The 20772-nt window shown below is 31.2% G+C and overlaps 2 protein-coding genes across 5 annotated transcripts; both read right to left on the reverse strand.

Annotated features, from left to right (window-relative positions):
* Positions 1–302: 302 nt before the first annotated feature.
* LOC107952016 (alcohol dehydrogenase class-P-like) lies at positions 303–6179 on the reverse strand. 3 transcript variants are annotated; one of them, NM_001327593.1, is given in 10 exon segments: positions 303–755; positions 842–1003; positions 1089–1184; positions 1337–1398; positions 1508–1583; positions 1685–1767; positions 1868–2193; positions 2282–2328; positions 2690–2826; positions 3003–3067. In NM_001327593.1, coding segments are annotated over 10 exon segments (1140 nt in total). In that variant the 5' UTR covers positions 3037–3067; the 3' UTR covers positions 303–638.
* Positions 6180–13469: 7290 nt separating this feature from the next.
* On the reverse strand, positions 13470–17735 carry LOC107952017 (probable auxin efflux carrier component 6). Of its 2 annotated transcripts, XM_016887254.2 has the most exons (7): positions 17244–17735; positions 16105–16718; positions 14971–15181; positions 14784–14869; positions 14326–14483; positions 14147–14223; positions 13470–13987 (listed from the first exon to the last, which is right to left on the reverse strand). In XM_016887254.2, the coding sequence occupies exons 1-7, from the start codon at positions 17672–17674 to the stop codon at positions 13921–13923; spliced, it is 1644 nt and encodes a 547-aa protein (XP_016742743.1). In that variant the 5' UTR covers positions 17675–17735; the 3' UTR covers positions 13470–13920. The 2 variants fall into 2 exon arrangements, with proteins under 2 accessions (XP_016742743.1, NP_001314523.1); NM_001327594.1 differs by lacking the exon at positions 13470–13987 and having other exon boundaries at positions 14143–14223; positions 17244–17674.
* Between the last annotated feature and the right edge of the window lie 3037 nt (positions 17736–20772).

Raw genomic sequence — 20772 nt, forward strand, 5'->3', positions numbered from 1 at the left:
ATTATCAATTATACTTGTTTGCTTATTTTCTAAAACTACTTGGTTTATTTTGAATTTGACCAAATTACTGAGTAAGGATCTCCTAAATATTAATTCTTTAATTTTCGTAGCATTTGAACAATATTTTCAATATATATATATCTTGGTTTATGCTGGTTGATTTCTGTGTGTGATGCCAAAAATAGCTTACTTGCTATCACCTTCTATTGTTTCACCGTTTCAATGGAAAAAAAATTTTCATCCAAGTGAATAATAATGCTTTCGAACAATCACTGTAACATCAACATATGATAAAAATGTAGATATAATCTTTCATTTTAATTCCAACATGTCATCCATTTGTTTCGTTTAGACATCTTACACATATGACATTTTCATGTTATTAGGGATTATCCCATCAAACCTTGCTCAGCAATATGTTCCATTTTCTAAAACAAATTAAAATGATTTTTTGAAAATTCTATCTCCAACAAGAAGCATGCAGAGCAAAGCAACTAGAGAGGATCATAGAAATGCATGATAAGATAAAAATTTACCATTAAAAACAGCACAACGATGTAGCATTATATTACATTATTTATTCCCTTAAAATGCACATATACTTAACAAAAAGCCCTTCATCCATGGCCAGCCAATCCTTATGCATCCATGCGAATCACGCACCTCAGGCCCTCGCCAGCAAGCATGTACTCAAATGCCTTGTTAATCTCAGAGAAGGGAACAGAGTGAGTGATGAACTTATCAAGTTCAAGTTCCTGCAATATCAAAGACATCGCAGTCAATTTGCTCTTTATTGGTACTTGCACAAAGATAAAATGCTTAAACAGGAAGGTAAACTCACCTTGTTCATGTATCTCTCAACGACAGCAGGAATATCAGTTCGAGGTTTGTAGTTGCCAAAGAAAGTACCCTTGAGAGTCCTTTCATTCAGTAGATTCACTGGATGAGTTTTGAATGCATCGTCTTTGTTGGGAACCCCCACAAGCACTGCAACTCCCCAACCCTGAAAATTTATGTCATTTCAGCTAAGGATGGCAACGTAAAAAGATACAATCTAACATCGAGAAAATTTTTTTGAAGATAATTACATCGTGGACACATTCAAATGCAGAAATCATGGCCTGGATGCTCCCGGTACATTCAACACTGCGGTCGACTCCTCCACCAGTCATCTCAGCAATGACCTGATTATTAGAATCATTTTTATAATAAGGATCTCAAACAAGTTGATTATATAATGCAGGCATGCAGCTTTTATGCATAGTAACCCTAGTATAGATGGTCATGTTCGAAACAGAATCCAATACAATTTCTGAAATTTCAAGTGGGAAGTAACCTCTTGAACAGGTTTGTTGTGATCTTTGGGATTCACAAACTCCGTAACACCGAAGTTCTTGGCTGCAAGAAGTAATGAGAACAAGCATGATCAGTTTTGTGACTTTGCTTAACCAGAAACAGAACCATTCTTGCAAGTTTTTGTGTAAAATAACTACGAAACCAATGCTACCTAGTTCGAATCTGCTAGGGTTCAAATCGACACCAATGATCCTGGAAGCCCCAGAAACTCTTGCTCCTTCAGCAGCCTAAATATCAGAACAGAGAATTACAGAAAAATCAGTCTAACGCTTTTTGTGTTGCCAAGGGGAAGAAAACATATAACATAAATGCGACAAGAATAACTCACAGCAAGACCGACAGCACCTAGTCCAAATATTGCAACGGATTGACCCTTTTTGGGTTTAGCTACATTCACAGTGGCACCAAACCCTGCAATAAAAGTAGTGAAACAAGAACATCCTCACTGTCATTAACACCATTTATATCTCCCGAAAAAAGGAAAGACAAAAATGAAATCCAAGTCCCCAACCTGTGGACATTCCGCAGCTTAGAACACAAACTTTATCAAGCGGAGCCTCAGGATTGATCTTGGCAACCTGGCCGACATGGACAACAGTGTATTCACTGAAAGTAGAGGTGCCTAGGAAGTGGTAGATAGGCTTCCCATTAATGGAAAACCTGGATTTTCCGTCATTAATCATTTCACCCCTATCAGTGTTGATTCTGAGGAGATCACACATGTTACTTTCTTCTGACAAGCAATGGGGACACTCCTTGCATTCCCCCGTGAAGATGGGGAGAACATGATCACCTGGCTTTAGATCAGTCACCCCCTCACCTACACTCTCCACAATCCTAAATATTCAAAAGAAAAGGGTTAATGTGTATACATATAATGATAATATTGTAGGAACTGTAAACATTTAAACAGACATATACATACCCTCCAGCTTCATGACCTAGTATGCGAGGAAACAGAGGGTTTTGTCCCTACAAGAAGAGAAAATTGTTGTCAATCACAATGTGAGAGATAAGTATCAGAGAATCAAATCTAAGAGAAAAAAAAACTGAAGCAAATGCTTATTGCGTAGTCTTGGATGAAGGGAGCAATGGAAGCAATTTATCAAAAAGAATCATCCTTTTATGAAGTTCACCATTGGTCAAAGCCAATGTGGAGGATAAAATTAGAAGTTCGGCTAAAAATAGATTAGACTCCCAAAATCAAAATAATCAAAATAATCAGCAATATTGCAGATTCAGGGCATTGTAAAAACTTTTACTTCTTCAACAGTTATAAACCAATCGACAAAAACAAGTTGAAGTAAGAGAGAGAGAGAGAGAAGTGTAAAACCTTAGCATCCCAGAAGTAGACATCGGTGTGACATAAAGAAGTGAAGAGTATCTTAATACGGACTTCATCCTTCTGCGGTGGTGCCACTTCCACTTCCTCTATTGACAGTGGCTTCCCCGACTCCCATGCTACCGCAGCTGCAATAATACCACAACCACTGATTTAGCAAAGCAATCGCCAGCCATAAAAGAATTTTAATCAAAGAAAGAGAAGCATCAAAACCAACAGAAAACATTCAAAGCCAAATCCCACAAAGAACAGTGATCATATAACCAGAAGCAATCGCATATGAGAGAGAGAGTGGATGGATCACCTTTGCAACGGATGACTTGACCAGCAGTACTCATAATGGATGTTAACAGAAATAAAGTCTTCAATTTATCAGATCACTTGTTTTTTTTTCTTGTGTATTTCTCTTTTCGTGCTTGATGAAGAATGTAGAACGCTAACTGACACTATTTATAGCGGAACCCAATCCCAGCTCACTCCAATATGCAAAACCACAAGCCAATGGTTTGCTTCAGTCAAATGACAATTTAGCCAAGCGAATCAGTGTGTGGTTTCTCTATGGTAGTATTCCTTTTTGTCGTGGTTTTGGACGGGCCTCTCAATTTGTAATTAAAATTAATATTATGTCCCTAAATTTTATTGTATGATTTTTAATGTTATAATAAATTATTTTTGATCATTTTTAAGATAAAAAAATATTTATGTAATTTTTGAATTATTTTTTATGTTAATATTATTTTTTATAGTTGGAATTTTGATTGACTAGGCTGAGTTGAAATGGTTTAACCCATAACTAGGGGCGGCTGATTGAGAGTTTTCAATCGTTTTCCTGATTGGGCAAGAAGGCATCAAGTTGGGTCAGCCTACAGATTTGGAAAACCACCTGCCATTAAAACCCTGTATTTCCAAAATTTATGGTTTTTATCAAATAATCACCAAGGTCCCCTTTTTCTTTATGTTCATTAGGTTTCCCTTTTAGTTTACAAAAATAAAATTTAAGCATTAGCTTTGGATACATTATTAAACAAAATTTATATTTACTTATATATTAAAAAGCTTCATACGCAAATTCTATAAAAAAAATTAGTTCCTTTTAAATTTTAATTTTTTTAATATTATAATTAGTGTTTAAAAAAAATAATTTTTTTATTTCTTTCAAAATTTTAAAAGTTTTTAAATTTGATTTCTTTTATAGGGTTTGTAATTTTTTTAATGATAAATTTAATAACATTTTTAAATTAATACAAAGTTGTATTGAAATATTAATTTGGTAAAGATAAAATTTAATAATTGTAATATTTAAGTATAAAGAGTATATAAATATTAATTAGATAAAAAATTAATTTACATATTTATAATATCTAATACAAATTGAGCATTTAATTTATTTTACTTTTTTTTTAAATTCTGGTGATCTAAGATTATTTCAAATTTAAAAATACATTACTGAAAGTAGGCACGGCCCACTACTTTGGACATGTATATTTTATATAAATATCTTGTCCCCTTATTTATATAATGGGATTTGATACTAAAACACTATAACATTCACTTTTTTAACTCAACCATTTTAATCAAAATTATTTTTAATTTTTATTTTAATTTTTAATATTTTTATAACATAAATTATTATGAGTCGCATATTTTTTTTATAATAAACTATTTTTTAAAGGAGGAACTGTCATTCATCATAGAGTTACATAAAATATTAGTTAAACTACTAACAAAATCCTTAAATTAAATTAATTTTATCCTATACTTTATTCTACCCAAAGAAGTCTCTATCATTTGATTTATTCTTCAGTGTGACAAAAATATACACTTAATTAAAAAATAAATTTTAAGGACATGCTTAATATAACAATCTATTTTTCTCATCGTTACATGACGGACCAAACACTATAAGCTAGCATGATCTATATACGTAAGTCTCCATAAAAATAATAAAATATATTATATGAATTTTTTCTTTACATTATAAAAATTATTAAATTTCAATTTTAGTCTCTCTATTATGTTTAAATTTGAGATTTAATATTTATACTTTAATTTCGGTGAATGTACTAACGAAATGCTGAGACTAGATTAAATTAGTCACTCTACTATTAAATGGTACAACTTAATCTCTGTAATAGGGGTGAGCAAAATTCGTTTCAACTTGAAAAAATAAAAAAAAAAGTTGAATTTCGAACTTTGAATGAATTCAAAATTTCTGCTGGTTTTGATGCTTCTCTTTCTTTGATTAAAATTCGTCTATGGTCGGCGATTGCTTGGCTTAATCAGTGGTCGGGGTATTATTGCAGCTGCGATAGCATGGGAGTCGGGGAAGCCACTGTCAATAGAGGAAGTGGAAGTGGTACCACCGCTGAAGGATGAAGTCCATATTAAGATACTCTTCACTTCTTTATGTCACACCGATGTTTACTTCTTGGATGCTAAGGTTTTACACTTCTCTCTCTCTCTCTTACTTCAACTTGTTTTTGTCGATTGGTTTATAACTGTTGAAGAAGTAAAAGTTTTATACAAAGCCCTGAATCTGCAATATTGCTGATTATTTTGATTATATTGATGTTGGGAGTCTAATCTATTTTTAGCCAAAGTTCTTATTTTATCCTCCACATTGGCTCTTGCCAATGGTGAACTTCATAAATTTCTCGATGTTAGATTGTATCTTTTTACGTTGCCATCCTTAGCTGAAATGACATAAATTTTTAGGGTTGGGGAGTTGCAGTGCTTGTGGGGGTTCCCAACAAAGACGATGCATTCAAAACTCATCCAGTGAATCTACCTAACATTTAAATATACATACCCTCCAGCTTCATGACCTAGTATGCGAGGAAACAGAGGGTTTTGTCCCTACAAGAAGAGAAAATTGTTGTCAATCACAATGTGAGAGATAAGTATCAGAGAATCATATCTAAGAGAAAAAAAACCTGAAGCAAATGCTTATTGCGTAGTCTTGGATGAAGGAATCAATGGAAACAATTTATCAAAAAGGGTCATCCTTTTATGAAGTTCACCATTGGTCAAAGCCAATGTGGAGGATAAAATAAGAACTTCGGCTAAAAATAGATTAGACTCCCAACATCAATATAATCAAAATAATCAGCAATATTGCAGATTCAGGGCCTTGTAAAAACTTTTACTTCTTCAACAGTTATAAATCAATCGACAAAAACAAGTTGAAGTAAGAGAGAGAGAGAGAGAGAAGTGTAAAACCTTAGCATCCCAGAAGTAGACATCGGTGTGACATAAAGAAGTGAAGAGTATCTTAATACATTCAAAGCCAAATCCCACAAAGAACAGTGATCATATAACCAAAAGCAATCGCATATGAGAGAGAGAGTGGATGGATCACCTTTGCAACGGATGACTTGACCAGCAGTACTCATAATGGATGTTAACAGAAATAAAGTATTCAATTTATCTGCTCACTTGTTTTTTTTTTCTTGTGTATTTCTCTTTTCGTGCTTGATGAAGAATGTAGAAAGCTAACTGGACACTATTTATAGCAGAACCCAATCCCAGCTCACTCCAATACGCAAAGCACAAGCCAATGGTTTGCTTCTGTTAAGTGACAATTTAGCCAAGCGAATTAGTGTGTGGTTTGTTTGTGGTAGTATTCCTTTTTGTCGTGGTTTTGGACGGGCCTCTCAATTTATAATTAAAATTAATATTCTAAAAAACTTAAAAAATTTTAATAATTCATATATATAATTTGATACTTTAATTTGACTTTAATTTTTTTATATTCAAATCAAATATTATCATGTTAGAAATATATGTTTAAAAATATATATAAATACTTAATTACGCTAAAAAAACAGATTAAAATCAAATATATGCTTTAATATAAATAATATAAAAATCATTTAATTAAAAATTAATGTTAAACTAATAAAAACACAAATATCTAATTAATCATTAAAACTAAAGTGAAAGTGAAGTAATATTTTAAAAAAATAAATGTTCTCTAAAACAATTCACTATTTAATTCAATTTTGATTCAATTCAATTTTTACAAATCACTACCAATATTATTGAATTGGCACCATTTTATGTTGAGAAAAAGAAAATAAATGTATGTATTCATTTTTTTAAATACGTACAATTGAATTAAAATCAAATTTTCATGTATAAATATAAACCACAATTTAAATTTTCAGTGTATAATTGTACCAAATCAAAGTTCACATATCAAATTACACATTAAATCAAAATTCATGTATAAATTTAATATTTATTCCTTAAAAAAACTAGTTCACCATACTAGTACCTACATATTAAAATAATGTCCATGGCATTCTCCATGTGACATGTGTATTCTTTTTCTTATATGATTTTTTTCTTTACATTATAGAAAAATATTAAATTTCAATTTTAGTCTCTCAATTATGTTTAAATTTGAGATTTAATTTTCATACTTTTAATTCCGGTGAATGTACCAACGAAATCCCTCTATTATAAAGACTGGATCAAATTAGTCCCTCTGCTATTAAATGGTACAACTTAATCTCTGTACTAAGGGTGAGCAAAATTTGTTTCAACTCGAAAAAATCGAAAAAAAGTTTGAAATTCGAATTATTCGAATCAATTTAATTGAGTTAAGCGAGTTAATCAAATAAACTCATTTTTTTAAAGTTTCGAGTTTGAATTGAGTTGAATTCTCGAATTCGAATAACTAAAATAATTTGAATAAACTAAATATCAAATCCTTTTATTTTTCTTCCCCCAACCTCCCTCCAACCCTTTTACTTTCCCCAAAATTTTTTTACTTCCCCTCAGACCCCCAAAACTTTTTCCTTTTATCCCCCCCAAAATAACTTTTACTTCCCTCAAACCCCCCAAAATTTTTTTCCTTTTACTTTCCCCTAAAACTTTTACTTCCTCTTAAATCTCAAAAACTTTTTTTTTTGAATTTATGTCTACTATTTATATTATTGAATTAAATTTCACATTTTGTACTATTTATTTTATTGAATTGTTTAATCATGCTGAATCTTTATCAATTTTTGTTAAAATTGAATTATTGATAATGCCATAAAATATTCGTGTTAAAATTTTCTATTAGTATCAATTTCACATTTTATATTTAAAATAACTTTTATTAAAAAATCACATTTTGTAACGGCCCAAATTTCAGTGGTGTAGGAACAGTGATTCAAATCGCTAAAACCTACATGTGAGTTTAGTAATTTAGAAATTTATAAGTAAATGCTAGGTAAGATTTTAGAAATATTTTTTTAATTAGTGAATTTTGTGTTTTAAAAGAAGATTGTTAGATAATTGGGTCAAGAACGAGGTATCGAGACCTTGAATTCATAACCCGAGCCATAAATATTTTTAGAAATATTTATGGAGTATTAATAAGTTAGAATTAAAGTTTCGTTAGGAAATTTTAACATTTCGGTAGTCAATTGAATAAAAAGGACCAAATTGAATAAGTTGTAAACTGTGGGAAATGATGAAATAGCATAAGCAATGAATTAGAAGGATTTGAGGCATAAATATGCCTAAAAGAAATGCATGAGACAACATAGAAGAAGAAAAAAATCTGAAATTAGGTGAAACAAAGGGTAAAATTGGAAATAAGGTAAAAATTTAATTGTAAAAGATGATGTAATTGGTAATTCTAGAGAATTCATCATTTTTCTTCATCTTCATCAGCTAAAAAAAACCATTAGAGAGCTTTTAATAAGCTGGTTTTATATTTTACAGCATGTAAGTTCAACTCTTGATTATTTCTTGTAATTTTTGTGTTTTTGAGACTTTTACAACAATCCTACTATTTAATTCATTAGTTTTTTCTTTTATGAAAGATTTGGAAAATTGCCATGAGTAAGTGCTGGAAGTTTATGATAATTTAGCATGGAATTGAAGTTTCAATTTTATTATGTGATGATTTTATGGAGATAATTGAATGGAAATTTATTTTTAGGACCTAATCGTGAAAGTTGCTAAAATTAGGGTTTTGTGTTGAAATTTTGAGTGCCAAAGGCTTTGAAGTAGTTTATTATGTCTATATATAGTGTTATTTGAGAGGAATTAGTTCAATTGATGAATAAAATGAACAGGGACTAAATTGTAAAAGCTAAAAAGTTTAGGGTAAAAGTGTAATTTTGAAAATTAAAAGGCATAAATTGTGAAGTAGAATAAAATTGAAATAGATGCTAATGAGGGAATGATTTTATAATTATAGATCAAGAAGTAGAGGTGAATCGTGGAAAGGAGAAATTAGAAGAATAGTCCTTGAAATTTCTGACTTTTGCAAATCAGCCTAGGTAAGTTCATATGGAAAAATTCAATGTTTTGTTATGAAAATTTCAAGAATACTATGGTATATTATTGTAAATGAATATTATCAAATTGTAATAATTAGGAAATAATATATAAGTAAAAGTATAAATTAGTTGGAATAATGGATTTGAATGTTTTCGTTCTATGACCAAGATGAATTGACGGAAAAGACCATGGTTAGACCATGGAAACATGTGATATGTGCTTCCGTATAAGACCATAGCAGGGCGATGGAATCGGTGTGATGTGATATGTGCTCCCGTATAAGACCATAACAGGGCTATGGCATCGGTGTGATGTGATATGTGTTCCCGTATAAGACCATAATAGGGTTATGGCATCGGTGAGATGTGACTATATGCTTCCGTATAAGACCATATCTAAGATATGGCACCGGTAAAATATGTAATTCTGTGTAAGACCATATCTGGAATATGGCATCAGTGTGATATGTGATCCGTGTAAAATCATGGCTGGGCTATGGCTTCGATGTGTGATATGTGACTATGTGCAAGTCCATAGTTTAACTATGGAAATGTGAAAATGAAGCACTCAATTTCATTATTGTTCCCTAATTTGACTATGAAGGTTAATGAGAAATGGGCCCAAGAGATCTAGAATTGATTAATAGTGACATTCAAATCAATCAAATGAACTTATTAATGATTTTGTGATTGACAGGAGGAATTAGTGAATTAAATATTAAATGATTGTATAAAATGTTCAGTAAGATTTAATTTTTTTATGCCTATGAGCTTACTAAGCTTCTATAAGCTTAATTTTGAATGTTATTTGTTCTTTTAGTTTGACGTACATACATTCGGAGGATTGGATCTACATTAAGAATCACATTATCCAGATTCACTCCGATAGATTTGTTAAACAACTTTTTGATTTATATGGCATGTATAGGAGTTGAAATGATAATGTAATAGAATGAATGATTAAGTATGCAAAGTAAATTGAATTTGATGGTTGTGTTAGATAATGAAATATATATGTTTGGCATGAAATGGTTGATTGGTTGGACTTAATTAGTATATAAATGTGATTTTGTGCAAGAAAATAGTATGAGGGTGTGAAAAGTGGTCTTAAATGGCCTATTTTCGTCCACACGGATAGACACACGGCCGTGTGTCTGACACACGGCCTATCATATGGGCATGTGTTAAGGCCGTGTATCCCCTGCATCTTAAAAATGAGAAATAGAATGTCCAGGTTTAGACACACGATCAAGCACAAGGGCATGTGGCTTGATCGTGTGACACACACGGGCTCCAACATGGCCGTGTGATACGGCCGTGTGAAGTCTGCACCTAAACTGTGAAATATTAATTACCACACGGCTTAGCAACACGGGCGTGTGCTCAGGCTGTGTGACTTAAGTTTCTTTATGGATGCAAGTTAGAGAGTTACACGCCCCAGAGACACGGCCATGTGGGCTACACGGACACGCCAAACGGGCATGTCCCATGTCACACGGTTGTGTGACCCCTTTTACATGAAAATTTTTCTAAGTTTTTTAAAAAAATTTTGAAATTCTCGGTTTAGTCCTGAACCACTTCCAATGCATGTTTTGAGCCTTGAAGGCTCGTAATAGTGATCATATGTATGTTATTGGAAAGTTTTAAATTTGAGTAGAAATTATTGTCTCGATTTTGAATGTTTGCTTGTGAATAAGTACGGTAATGCCCCGTACCCTATTTCAGCGTTGACTACAGGTCAGGGATGTAACACATTTTGTTTTTACATTTAATATATTTTTTAATTTCAAAATACATGGTGACAAGAATCAGAAGATAATTGAAGTAACTAAGCATGCAAAGAAGCTAACCCGCATATAAAAAAAGATTAATAAATAAATTATGAGGGAATGGAAGTTAATAACAACTTTGATTACAGTGGACAAATTTGATCACAATGGGTGATAGTGGCTACAAGGACCTAAAATCATTTGTTTAATTTAACTGGAACAAATATATTCGATTCGATTTGAATTCCATCTCACTTAACTCGATTTTTTAGAAAACACGAAAAATTTTCATTTGATTCGATCGAATGCTCACACCTACTCTGTACTTTTGAAAAGATTCCAATAAGGCCAAACATACTTAACATTAACTTTTTTAAAAATGACATGAAAATTATTTTTTTCATTTACAGTTTAACTCCAAATAAAATATTTATCAGTGAAATCATAAAAAAACTTTCAAAGTGTAACTCTGTTGAACAATAAATGATGTTTTTAAATAGTAAATATCAACTCTGTTGAAATTTAGACTTATTTGATTCTTTTCATTAGTACATGGATTAAATTGATCCATTTAATAGTAAATGAACTAATTTGCTCCGATTCTTATAATAGAGGTAACTGCTTTGTACTTTCACCCTTTAATTTCTAATATAATTTGGTTCTATATTTTTATAATGCTATTAGTTAGTCTAAATAGGTAATATCATTAACTTTTCAATTAAAGTGTTGTGTTATATATAACTTGAATGCCCTATGGATTTTAGAAACTGAAAGGTTTTTTTGGGTTTGCTTTGATTTTCTTTACATTATAAGAAAATGGCCAAATTTCAAATTTGGCCCTATACTATGGCAAAATTTGAATTTAATTCATATACTTTAATTTTTGACATAAATTAATCCCTACTTTTATAATATCATTAGTTAGTTTAAATAAGTAAAATTATTAACTATTTCGATGAAAATGTTGACATCAATTTTTTTTCTCAAGAACATTATTCCAACAAAAAATATTATTTTATCGTGATGAGTTCGAATAAGTAATTTCAAGAAAATGAAATCCACATTAGCATTTTCAAATTTTTTTTTACATCATTATCAAATGATCTTTTTTTTTTAAATTTTAAAATGTCACGCTAGTGAATTTAACAGAAGAACTTTAACTGTGGTAACAATTGAACCTAAAATTTTAATTTTGAAAAGTAGAGGAACTAAATTCTAGAAAATAAAAATTGGAGGACTAAATTTCAAATGGACAAAGTCTACAGGGACTTAAAACATATTTTAACTTTCAATTTTTTACTCTATAATTTAATACAAACAGATAATTGACCTAATTTGAAGCATAATGAACCACAGTAGTATGTTAAAAATAATCTAAAATAGAATTGAAGCTTAAACAAATACATAAACTATATCGAATTTGAAGAGGGATCCACTTACACTGGTGTAAAAACATAAGAGGTTTTACGCTATTCCATAACATTTTATATGATTAATATTTGGGTAATTATTTTATCCACTGCTAGTGGAGAAAAAAACTCCACAAATAGGTCTAGAATTTCTGTCGAAGTGTGTTTTTTAATTATTTTATTATACCTTAAAAACAAATGACATCAACCCAAACCCGCTTGTGGAGTTTTTTTAACTCAACTGGCACTGTATAAGATAATAATCCTTAATGTTTTAACAATTCAACCGCTAGATTTCATGCTTGACTCAAGTATATCATGCATGTCAAGCTTGACATAAATTTTAAAAAAGTAACTATTCATTTTATGTAAAAATAAAAAAAAAACATTCAATTGTTACATACACAATATTTTAATTCGATATGATAGAGATATCAAATCGATTAAAAACTTTCCATGCATTACAAATAAAAATATATCAATAAATTCAATGGTTAAATTGTTAAAATATTAATAGTATATAAAAATTACGGAAAAATGTAAAACCATTTAAACCTTACATTATTAAATTTCATCATTCTTTAAAAGGTGGGTATAATGGGCTCTAGTTTTTTCTTTATAGGAGGAGAATGGGCTCTAATTCAATTCACTGATCAAATACCCATAACGGGCTTTTCTTGTGGCTACGATGGGTAGGAATTTAGAGTGCTAAGAGGCCCAATAATAGAAGTATTGGGATGTCATTTTTCTTCGCTTATAATTTTTGTTAAGGTGTAAAAGAAAAAAAAAAGTTAAATTTTTTTTAATAAAGAAAAGTTTAATTTAATACAATACTCTATCTATGAACTCAAAAAGCACCATTCAATTCAGTAATTTTCAAAGGATGGTACTGAAATTTAAAACTTAACATCTGTCTTTGTTGTAATATATTTTATGTAATATTTTGGACAAAGGTGAGGCTAATTTCTTGGAGGAAGCATGTAGAGATTTGATGGTGGATATGATTACTTGTGATGTAAATATAAGTCTGAAGTCTGAGCACATATCATCAAACATTTAGTTGCGGTGACTTTTGAACTTTGTAAGGAAAGAAAGTGAAGCTTTCACCAAAATTGTAGACAGAATTATTATGGGTTTAAGCCTTTGTCCATAAGAATCCCATGTTTTATTAACTTTCAAAAATGCTTTGATGATGGATTGCCTCCTTACTTTTTGGGATTATTGGCAAAACAACAATATGCTTATTCCTTTCTTGGAAGCCACTCTTGGTCTTTGGTTTCATACATGAAAATCTACTTTCAAAACCCAAAAATAAACAAATACAAACAAACTGTTTATAATGGAATGAATTATAGGCTTCCAAAACATTGAAATGACAATAGGATGATTTTGCCTTCTTTTTTCTTGAGTCAAACATGCTTGGTTGCACTTGCACCATCTTTTTACCCACCCACACCATGAAATATAAGACTTCTAACTTAATCATATGTCATCATAATACCCTTTTTTTTTCTCTCTCTCTTTCGGCTACCACTAATCTATGTACTATGAAATGCAAAAAAAAAACCTAATATATCAAGTTCTTGAAACATTCTAAGATTACCCTATTCTTTTGTCCCCTAACAATATAGAAATATAACATATAAAGGTACCGTTAGGGGGAAATTATGGGTACATTATACTCTTGATGAACTTCACAAGCTAATTGGAACATATTCTCTATCTTCTTTTATTGAGGTTGTACTGTTTTTTTTCTTCATACTTCATATGCCTAAAAGTATGTAATACAGAAGTGTCACAGGCAATGACACCAACATGCCAAAAATAACCCTGCAAGAATATTGTTGTACATCGATGCGTTAGTACTGGAGTACTTATGTAACGTCAACATCCGACAATTTTTTAAAAAAAAAAAAACTAAAATACAGCAGATTTGATTGAAGGTCTCTATGAAAATGAAACATCAAAGACAGATATTGCGTAACTTACCCAGTACTTAATATGTCGGGATGTAAACCGTATTCTCTTGCAAAGACGAATGGTACGATACCTTGGGGAAGGGCTGCCTGAGATTATTAAACGATTTTCCAGACCATGTTTCAGTGACAGTCTAAACCAATGTTTCATTATCTACCTTGTAGTAAAAACACAATAAATGATGGTTTTACCTGTACGATGGCTGCATGTAGTTTTGCCCCTCTTAATCCCAGAGCTATCGATGCAGTGGACATTATTACAGGGCCACACAGGAAACGAATCACCATCCCCATTGTTGCTCTTTTTGTTCCACATGCAATAATCCTTGGCTGAAGTGCCATAAATAACCCTGCATTATACATATTACCCGGACTTTAAGTTCAAGGGTCGGATCATAGAGTATACTCAATTTTTTTTATGAAATTAACTGCTAAGACCCTCTATTATAGGGATTGATCCAAATTAGTCTTATTTTATTTGCATAACCATAAAACCTTAAAAGGTGATTCATCTGTTTAATAGTAAAGAAACTAATAGAATTAAGTAGGGAGTAACAAAATTGAGGTTTTAATCTATATTATAGTACCATGTGCAGGTATAAGTCATGAGTCTTTAAGAAAATGAAAAATATGAATAACATAGTATATACCTAAACTGAACATTGCCATCCCAAGGCCAGCATCGGAGATTATTTTTATTGAATACTTGACCAAACTCGGCATCCCTACATTCCACCTACACAACCCATGAGATTAAATCAAAGTTTATTATTAGCAAGTCATTAATCAAAACATTAATTTAGCTAGGGCTTTTAATTATGATGTTTTGAAACTCACTTGAAAGAGATGAGAGACCAAAGAAGCCCTAAGATGCTTGAGTAAGTATTAGGGTTTCGAGAAAGCTTCCTTCCAACAACAATTAAAATGAGTCTCACCATCACTATGGCCTTTGGCATTTCTTGTTTGCTCCCCACTTCACCTTCTTTCCCATCTCCATTCATCTCCGCCACTGTTATTTTCGTGTTGTCTCTAAAGCTAATTTCCTTCTCTAAATAAAAAAAAATTAAAATGTCAAGTCTTGATTTTTTTAATAAAAATTAAATTGTAAAAATTATATAATTTAGGGTCTAAATTACATATTAACCAAAAATTAAGCCATGGGGAATGGGTGTGTTGATGACTATGGAAAATTTCTATTGATGAATTAGTAATAATATCAACGTGAAAATCATATTGTCATCCCCCTTATCATTACACACGTGCTCTAAGCTAATGATGTTATCTATCAAGTAAAGATCTGACTTTTCAATATAAGAAATTTAAAATAAATTTTTTATTACTTTTGTAATAGTGCTTGGTGGGGTACAAATTGTCTAATAATGTTTAATAAAATGTGATACACTAGTGAACATCATAATAGTTGGAGTTTAAATTTTGTATTTAAAAGATTCATAAAATAAAAAATCGGAAAACCAAATTTATGAATATCTAAAAAAAAAAGTGAATATAAAAAAATTCAGACAGGCACGTGTCTCGACATTTGTGTTTGTAGTTTTGTAAGACAAAACATACATGTACACTCCTGCACAATCTGCATGTCTCTTTGAATTGTTTCTCAGATCTAAGGCAATTATTTTCAATAGTGCAATATTTGTGCAACAAAAATAGTAGGACAACTTTTGGAAACAAATTTATTTTGTTGTTATTAAATATTTGATATCGTGACAAGAATCATATTTAATCATTATACTGAATTTGGTAGTAAATGCAATAATTTCAAATAAAATAAAATATACAAATTATTATTGAAATTAGATAGTAAAGGGAAAAAAAATTTTCTTAAGTCCATTATCAAAATATTAGATATATTTTTTGTAATCTTAATTCTTCAAACAATATAGTGATGTGAAATTTACTTTCTAAAATAGATATTATTTTTAAATAAGATTAGAAGTTTTTGCATGCACTTACCACCAAGGTCTTTGAAGCCCTGCCTATTATCATCCCCACCACCATCTTGACAGTCCCAAACCATTTTTGTAGGAGGAACCACCGGAGACGGCTGCCGGAAAACTTTCCCACCAGCCACGGGAGACCTCATCCAAATTGGTGTATTCCCGGCTGCCGTAGTAATCACATCCATTTCATTAAAATTAGAAGCCCTTGGGGTCGGCTGCAAAGAGTAAGCATCCGACGAAGCATACCCGGACAAACGGGGGCTAACGGCACGGTAACCGAACCCCAAGTCGCCGTTACAGAATACAATCTCGTTATTGTTGGGTCCGCCGGGGGTGTTAACGGAAAATATTTCGGCGTTAGAGAGGTTGGATGCTCTGGGGGTGAGGCAAATGGAGGATGATAGAGCCGATTCCGGAGCCGATGACGTGGACCGCCTGATTCGGACTCGAATACGGCCGTTGATGTCGGTTTCGGATTCTGTACGGAGAGGATCACGACCGTCCAATGAAATAACGTCGTTGTCGAGCTCAAATTTGGAAATGGTGGCAGCTGTGGGGCCCGGGAACTGGGTTTTGATTAAGAGCGTTGCCGCCCTGTATTCGAAAAGGAACAGCAATAGTGTGTACCTGCACGCGAAATGACGTCGAATGATTTTATCTTATATAAGGTTTTAATATTTCATTTTTATGTTTTTCCAAACAATATTGAGCTGACTTTTGCTTAGAAAATCACTCCCTAGTTTTACACGGTCAACTTTGATTTAATCCCAAAAAAAACCATATAAAATATTTTTAGTTGAAAATAAAAGAAAATGGTCAAATTTTCTTAAAAAAAAATAAAGACAAAAATAATAGTTTGTATTTTATTATATAAAATCATGCCACAATCAATTAAATGCAGAGACTATTTGAATGTCTAATCACTATATATTTTAGGCACTTCAATCATGATATTTGTTTTTGGATACATCATCGCTGTTTTTGTATAGACAAATGTATTTTGTTTTTTGTAATAAAGATGGGGTAATTATTTTTTCATAATATAAAGATGGGGTAATTATTTGATATCAATCCGAATTTTTTTCAATACAAATCCCTAGCAATTATACCATTTAATCCAAAAAGATATATAAGATTGGAGTTAATGTATACCAGATGATGCATTGAAGAACAACGAGTTGAACCATGAGACTTTGAGTGAAATCTCCATACATAGCATTAAGCAAAGGGATGCCCATGACGAGAGTGTTGGGCAAAGTGGCGAGGGAGAAAAGGGTGATGAGCCAATCGAGTGAGCCACCAGGGAAGAAGATAGCCCAAACCGAAAGCAAAGCAAGGACCAACACCTTGGACACCGTGTCCGCTATGATGAACTTGGTGTCCATCTGGTACGGGTTGTTTTGAGCTATGAAATGGAATGACAACACCGGCACCGCGAAAACCGCCACGAACCGGTTGATCCCCGAACACTGCTCCGGGCTGAATATTCGCCACCATTTCACCGATCCGTACGCTACTATCATTGCGAAATACAGTGGAACCATCGCACACATCACCTTGTAAAAATCACCCCCTGTTATCATCTTCACTCTTCTTCTGTGCTTCTTCTTCTTTTTTTTTTTCCTTTTTTTTTTAATTTAAATTTTTAAAGAGAAAATGGAAGAGTTTATATAGAGGATTTATGGACAAATTTGGCCCTTGAAAAGTTGGTAATTTACTTTCTAAGGTACTGTAAGCAGCGGGAATTACGGTTCCAAATCTAATGATTAACTTTATAATATAAATTTTCGTGCATGGGTTTAATAATGATATATTTTTTTAATTTGACGTTTATATATATTATGAATGAATTATTGACATTTAATATTAATAAATAAAGTTATATGAGATATTTAATTCTAAAAGGTTTTAAAATTTTAATAAAGCAATACATAATCTATCAAATATGATATTAAATCATATGATAACCTAAATTTTGTAATATAGATTCTCTTAATATACTGTACACCATGTTTGATGTTATTATGAGTTCCTATTTGACGCGATTTTGATTTCCCTATTATGCCATATATACTGTTGATTCAAGCCCAAATTAAATATTTTACTTTGAAAATTAAATTATTTTATTTTCACTTTAATAATAAATTTCTCGCTCTAAATCAAATAATGAGAAATAACTATGCTTTCAGCCCGTGACCTTTTCATTAGCATTTGTATTTTGATTAAGTCGATGTCATTAATTAATCAAGTATTAATTTAATACAAAATAAATTATATTATTATAAAAATATTTTTATATAAAATTAATGAAAGTTTAATCTTAATAAAATTTAAACTTTAAATATAATAAATTTTAAACATTTAATTTTACAAATTTAACCAAAATTTGTAATAAACATAAATCGATGATAAAAATAAAAGCAAAATAATCTAATAATTTGGTTTTCAACAAAACTCGGGTGCTATCATTACCATACGGTGCCGTTTCAGTCTACTGTTGACTATTTTTCCCAAATAAAAGCTGCAATAATGATTCATGAAGTGCACTTTGGGAAAGTAAAAATAAAGGGGGTAAACTCTCCATGATATATAGCCATGATCTTATGTAAACACTGTGCTTTCGTCCCACACTTATTAGCCAGGTTGTTAAGAAAGTCCACTTTATCTGTAAAATCTATTGTCAATAAAAAAAAATTAAAATTATATATTTGACAAATATATGCATATGATGAAACATAGATATTAATAAATAGATTGGATGTATATGTATAAAGGGAAAATAAAAAGGAGCTTTTGGTGGTCAATTTTTGCACGTATAAAGGGTACACATTATGCAGCAATTTACGAAGTGGTTTGGTTGATGAAGATGGGGTCGAGGGTTGGGGGGGGGGTATCACACGATTGGCTGAGCCTGCCCCTGCCAAAGACAATGGGACCATATCAAGGCATGATTCATCCACAAACAGCCTATACTGAAAGCTGATTATTCTGCCTATATCAATTATATATAAATGTATGTCAAACCAACCGGGAACCAGCTTGCATGTTCTCATGTTTTCCATACTTTTTTATGATTACACGGTTCAAATATAATATAATAATCAAAACATGTGGTAAATTAAGAAATCAATGAATACATATGAAGTTGTTAAAAATTAATTTATATACTATAAATGATCATATCGAAATATATAAATATAATACTTGAATATACATCAATTAAAATGTTTCAAATAAGCTTTATTCCGGTTGCATGCTGCATATGGATTCTATCACGCACTCAATGAAAGCAAATGTAGTCTTTAATCGAAGAGACAGAATATACAATCCGAATGCATCGTACGTGCAACATTTACATTTAGTAGTCATTATTTTAATGAATAAGAATGAGATAATTAATCATGTATCCGTATGTGTCGATAATTATAGATTTGAGGTTACAACCTATGCTTTTTAAAATTTTTAGGATTCATGCTAGGAAAGCCTATGAACCACCTCGCGTAGAGAGTAGCAAAATGGGGTTGCTTGGTTATCATATCCAGAAAGCAAACAAGATGGATCCTCTCACCAGACACCATTCAACCATTGAAATACGAAGTTGAGTTCTAATCATAACATTTGGAGACAAATTTTATCCTAAACAAATTAAGAATATCATACGAGAATAACACATATATAATAAGATCATTAGATGAGCACTTGATAACTAGCTTTTGTAATGATGTATAATGGGGAGAGCACAATCATGGTACATTAGTGATGTAATCCAAGTTGAAGTATCAATCCTCGTAAACACATATCAAAATCTTACAGTTTTAACTTTAACATATATTATCACGAATTAACTTTTACATTTATATCAAAATCTTTTTCTCATTTCACAAACATAACATAAACACTTAATTCACATGTTCACTTTTACATATTATTACACATACATATACACTTTTACAGTCCTTAGTGAGTCTTAGAGGAGTTCAAAATTTATACGAGAACTCCAGTAAACACATCATATAACTCAATACTCCTCTCCTAATCCCCTCCGAACCCCCATATCACCAACCCGGTTCCCATCCGAACCCCCAACCCCTCTCAACTCCAAATTCATTTCATGATCGTATATTATATTTCCTTTGAGTTTACTAAGGCATTTATTCACATATCACTTTCATATAACATACTTGATATATCACACATATATCACTTTGTATCATATTACTTATTCACTTTGAATCACATAAACACATTCACTACATTTTTATTTCACATATTCACTTTATTCACAATACAAACATAACATATATTCACCACACTTAGCACTATAGATTTCAATTCACTATAATTAAGTTTACTTTCTTATAACACTTCACTTAAATATTTTATTTCACTATTTTAGCAAACTTAGTAATTTTTGAACATTTTACAATTTAATCCCTAAATTCATGAAAATTCAATATTTACTTTTATAACACTTTAATATCACTATTCACTTCATTTAAACCTTTAATCACAATATTTATTTCACATATCAAGTTTTAAAGTATTTACAGTTTAGTCCTTTCTATAGTAATTTCACTATTCTACATCTATTCACTTATCAATCAATGAAAAATACATAACTTTTCTCTCCTTATAATTTAATCCTTAGTTTCATAAAATTCACTAATCACTAAATCATCAG

The sequence above is a fragment of the Gossypium hirsutum genome, chromosome A02 (genome assembly GCF_007990345.1).
Source record: "Gossypium hirsutum isolate 1008001.06 chromosome A02, Gossypium_hirsutum_v2.1, whole genome shotgun sequence".
Classification (NCBI taxonomy): domain Eukaryota; kingdom Viridiplantae; phylum Streptophyta; class Magnoliopsida; order Malvales; family Malvaceae; genus Gossypium; species Gossypium hirsutum.

Bases quoted from the DNA above. Each gene is read 5' to 3' on its own strand.
- LOC107952017 (XM_016887254.2), bottom strand. From the start codon at position 17,674: ATGATAACAGGGGGTGATTTTTACAAGGTGATGTGTGCGATGGTTCCA. The intron at 16,719-17,243 runs GTATACATTAAC...TTTCGCGTGCAG, and splicing joins GTTCTTCAATGCATCATCTG to GTACACACTATTGCTGTTCC. The intron at 15,182-16,104 runs GTAAGTGCATGC...TTTTTTATTTAG, and splicing joins GGGCTTCAAAGACCTTGGTG to AGAAGGAAATTAGCTTTAGA.
- LOC107952016 (XM_041079243.1), bottom strand. From the start codon at position 6,090: ATGAGTACTGCTGGTCAAGTCATCCGTTGCAAAG. The intron at 2,194-2,281 runs GTATGTATATGT...TTGAATATTTAG, and splicing joins CTAGGTCATGAAGCTGGAGG to GATTGTGGAGAGTGTAGGTG. The intron at 1,004-1,088 runs GTAATTATCTTC...ATAAATTTTCAG, and splicing joins CATTTGAATGTGTCCACGAT to GGTTGGGGAGTTGCAGTGCT.